The 4704-nt window shown below is 46.8% G+C and overlaps 1 protein-coding gene across 1 annotated transcript; it reads right to left on the reverse strand.

Annotated features, from left to right (window-relative positions):
• Positions 1-1140: 1140 nt before the first annotated feature.
• Positions 1141-4704, reverse strand: EPHX3 (epoxide hydrolase 3). Its single transcript, XM_044658551.1, has 7 exons — positions 4462-4704; positions 3911-3990; positions 3527-3684; positions 2513-2641; positions 2266-2369; positions 1942-2078; positions 1141-1739 (listed from the first exon to the last, which is right to left on the reverse strand). Exons 1-7 carry the CDS (start codon positions 4702-4704, stop codon positions 1514-1516), a joined length of 1077 nt encoding a protein of 358 aa, XP_044514486.1. The 3' UTR covers positions 1141-1513.

Consider the following 4704-nt stretch of genomic DNA (forward strand, 5'->3'; position numbering starts at 1 on the left):
ACCTGAAGAGGGGTGATACTTTCTTCCAGCCTTTTCATCTTCTCTTAGGACATAGGAGAAGAATTTGTATTTTGTGTAAACATGTATGTTATTTGGTACTAGTAAAATCCCAAACACTGTGTACTTTCCTCAGGTCAATGAAAAGATTTCCTTTGATTTATATGCTGGTTTGAAGGGAGGTCTTCAAGTACTTTGTCACTTTTTGTTTGAAGTCCTTAAAGTTCTAATGGTAAATAGCTGCCATTACTATTTACTATGAGTTCCTAAATGAGGCCAAGTTTATTATGGTAGGTTCACATACATAATTTTCATGATGAAAATCTTAGCTGCCCTTCACTGGAAGATTGCATTTTTCAGTCAAGAACTATGAGCTGCTCTAGACAGTAACCTGGGTGAAGTTCTCAAGCAAGAATTTCATGATTAGATTACTTAAATGCCCCCTACTTGATGTCTCTTCTTCCTGTTGAAGCTCAGATCTCTTTCTGGTCACTTCATTATTTTCTAACCTTATTCTGTCACCTAACCATCATCTTGATGCTCCTCTTTCAGGTCCTTCAGATATCCTTTTTGATGCTTCTCTTCCAACTGGTCATTTTTATCACCCAGTCAGAAGGGAGTTGATTTTGGGAAACTCAAAAGTTCCAGTTTACACTTTTAAATTGCATAGCAAATGACATAATCAAGGTAACCCAGTGACCCAACTGTTTTTTATACATTCCTAACTCTGAAATTAATTCATCTTTGTCTCTCCTCTCCTTCCCCTTACCTTTTCCCCCACTACCCTGGCTCTACGGTCCCCCACTCTTCCACAGTTGGATTTCTGTTATCATACTTCTGTGGGAGAGGGTGTTGTTAAAAACCTTTCTTCCAATACTTCTGGCCCTTGGTCTGTTTTTTCCTGCCATGCTTAAAAGTCCAGAGAAACAGGAACAAGGAAAGGTCCATAGTACGCCTAGGCACCCAGGTCAGTGGGCACCCCAGAAAAGTTCCAGAGCAGCAAGTTTCTTGTCTCCAATAGCAAGGCAGAGGCACTGGGGAGAACCCAGGCCACAGTTTCACTCCTTGCCCCTGTTCCTGATCCCAGACTGTTCTTGAGCTGAGGCCCCAGATAGAAGGAAAAGAGGCACAACAGGGCAGGGAGTGGGAGATTTATTTCTGCACATACATCATAGCTACAAAGGCCCCTTGCTCTTTCAGAGGGTCCTTTCTTTGTAGCAGTGAAGGAAAAGGGCTTCCAGAAGTATTAGGGTTCAACTGGGACCAGCCAGGAACTGAAGGGACAGAGAAGGACAATGTAAGTATTGGAAGTGGGAGAGGCAGGAGGTAATTGGGAGTCTTTGAAGAAATGTGGGAAGGGAGTAGAAACCATGGGAGTTAGAGAGGGAAAATGCTTCTAAATTTAGGTCAAAAGCTAGTTTGTTTCAAGTACGGCCCCCATTTCTTCCCTTGTCTGGAGTGGGCCTTGGAGGGAATGGAAAACTGAAACGTTCATATCTGAACAGAAGAGTCATGACTAGTGCTTGAAACGCCGAAGAAAAGACCACATGCAGTGATGCATCTGTGCTGGCTGTCCCTGGGGGATCCAGTGGCCAGCATCAGGTAGGATATAGAACTGCAGGTGGTCTGACACAAAATGTTTGCTAATACTATCCACAAGTCCAGGTTCCAGGTATTGGTCCTTTTCACCCCATAACAACAACGTTGGTACTGTCAGCTGCTGACGCTCTAGTGGGAAGTGCCTGGAAGGCAAAGGGAGGTAGGTCATTCATCAGGGCTGATGACTTCCTCAATACCTTCTTGTTCCTAAATATGCCTATTCATTTTTCCTACTCTCAAAATTTCCTCCTCCCTGCATTCCCCTTAAAATCACTCCACCATTCTTTCCAAAATCAATCTTCCCCTTTTTCTAGTTGCGCCCCCCCCCCTCCTACAAATCATTACGTGAAAAGATTTCGGTAGTAGTTGAGGGGGCCAGTGAGGCCATCGATCTGGGAGAAGCTGTACAGGAAGGTTTCTAGCTCCTCCTCTGTAAGGCCAGGGATTCCAGTTACTGGATGTATCATGGTTTCCTTTAGGATCTGCAACATGCATCCCTCTTCATTACAAATGCTTCCAAATGGCTCTGAGAAGTAGTCTTCCCATCCCAGTGTACCATCTCCCTCCCCACTTCATCATCCCCCTTATCTCTCCCACCCAACTCTGCCCCATCCCCCTACCCCCAACACTTCTTGCCCCAATCCACCAAGCAGGAAGAAGGGATGGAACCTCAAAGTCAGAGAGAGAAAGCAGTTTCTCAGGTAACCAGGGTAGCTGAAACAGGAACACATAACCGGAACGCAAAAGCTGGCTGGGATGCTGCATGACATATTCTGGACAGGGAAAAGAGTAAGGGAAACCACCCATATGAATCCTTTGGGAAGCAGTCCCCCGCTCAGAGCTCAGCACCCACCCCTCACCCTTAGGTCTAGCCAGTCTACCCTTTCTACTAATATCTTCCTATCTTAGCACATACCTTGGTAAACAGACATAGGGGCAGCGCTCACTATCACCAGCTGCTGCACCATACTTGGATAGTAGATGGAGAAATTCCAGGCCAGGAGCCCGCCCCAGTCATGGGCCACCAGGACACATGTAGAGTAACCTGTCAGTGGTTCAGGGAATTGGGGTATGGGTGGGGTAGGACAGGCATGAATTTAGAAGACTGAAGTAGAAGGTGTAATAGAAAAGGCACTAGAAATGGAAGGGCAAGGAAAATCAGCAACTTGGCCCTCCCTGACCATTTGTAGGACTCTAATGAGGAATAGAGCCTCGGCTACTAAGGAGAGTAAATATAAATCAACCCTGTAGTCTCCAATACCACCAAGCCAAGAAGATGTGGTCTGGAAGGTTCAGAGAAGGATCAAAGTCTCAGTCTTCTACATGAATCAAGCATCTAGACATCTTGAAGGAAAACTTCTAAACGCACCAATCATCTCCTGCTGCCTCAGGAAATAGTAAAGAAACTGGCTTTAAATGAGTTCAATTAGCCCTTGGGGTTCTGACTGACATGTCCTTACATTCTGGGTGCTTGTTCCAATCTTTCTTCTTCCCTGGGGATCTTAAAAGTATACACAATGATATCCTCCTTGTAAGTAATAGCCCTACTCACTTAGCTTTGTTATTCTAATCCTTCTCCTTATCTGTAAAATGAAGGGAATGGACTAGATGTTCTTTAAGATTGTTCCAGCTTTAAATCTTTATCATTTATAAGGAAATTTAGGAAAAATGCTGAAGGATGTGAAATGATAGCAGTAGTAAAAGGATACTCAGATTTCAGAGGAGGCTCTAGCCTCATACCTCAGTTTCTAGAGGCCCTTTTGAAATTTCACAGAGGAGGTGAATCAGAGAACTTGGTCTAGAACTGAGACTATGGACTTGGACCAGGGCCATGTCACATTTAGTATGTCACCATTTGGGGGAAATGACCATCTATTCCTGTGACCCTTTAGGCACCTACCCTAAAATGCCATGCCCAGCCTTAAGGTACCTAAGCCCTCAATAATGTCTTTGATGTCTAATGTCAAGGCATCGATGGTGTAGCTCTTCAGGTTGGTGGGTGAATCCGAGATCCCGTAGCCCCTCATGTCCACTGCTACCACACAGAAGGCCTGGCCGAACTCTGCAAGCTGGTGTCGCCAGGAAAACCTGTGGGGCCAGTAAGGGGTTGGAGGTGATGGTTGAGTCACCTCCCTCCCAATCCTTCCAGTGGGACTGGTTCAACTAGAGCAAGAGAGGTGGTTTCCAGGTAGGGCCCTACCTATTCTTAGGGTCTATTTAAGACACCAAAATGTCATGGGGATGGGATAAAAGTGGGAGTGGGAAGGGGTGGCTGCTGCTTCTGGCTCTCTCAGTTCTCTTCGTTGCCACATACCAGTTCTGAGGGAAGCCATGGAGGCAGAGCATCAGTGGTCCACGGCCTCGAATAACAAAATGCAGACGCAGGCCAGAAGTCTGGGAGGAAGAAAGCTGGAGTCAGAGTCTCTCCCTCCCTCCCTTCCTCCCTAGCTATTATTCTCAGCTTCTTCCACCACTCAGAGGGTGCAGTGGATGAAGAGAGGCCAGGTATACCTGTACTACAGGAACCTCCAATCAAAGAGATTCCATCTCCTCCCACCTCAGTTTACAGGTTTCTACGATGAGAGTATTTCATCAGAATTTCTAGTCTCCCTGGGTTCTAAATGTAGGAACCCAGGTTTCCCATTTTTAAGGTGGAGGGTAGAAGGGTTGGCAGGGAGCTCCCTCTCCCTGTTTAAAAGCCTCCCCACTCCCCAAATTCTGTTCAGGGGAAGCTTTCCTAGCTAGGTGCCTATGACCCTTGCACCCCTGCTCCTGGTTTTGGGCTCTCCTCCCCCAGCCCTTCTTCAGTTGGCTAATCAAAGCAGCCAGGGCACCTCACTATCCCCTCCCAGAGTCCAAGCTCACCTTGAGGATAATGAAACGATGCTGCCCGAAGGAGGGGTCGATCAGGTATGCTGGGATCTTGGTTCGGGGACGGCCACAGCAGCCTTGATTCGGGTGACTTAGCAGGTTGCCCAGGGCCTTCCCTGAGTAGACAACAGCGGCTAGGCATGCTCCCCAGTACACCAGGATCCACATGAAGAATCGCAGCAGCCTCAGCGACCACCGACAAGGTAGCAGCAGCATCGACACCAGAGCGTTAGGCAT

The sequence above is a fragment of the Gracilinanus agilis genome, chromosome 1 (genome assembly GCF_016433145.1).
Source record: "Gracilinanus agilis isolate LMUSP501 chromosome 1, AgileGrace, whole genome shotgun sequence".
NCBI classification, from domain to species: Eukaryota; Metazoa; Chordata; class Mammalia; order Didelphimorphia; family Didelphidae; genus Gracilinanus; species Gracilinanus agilis.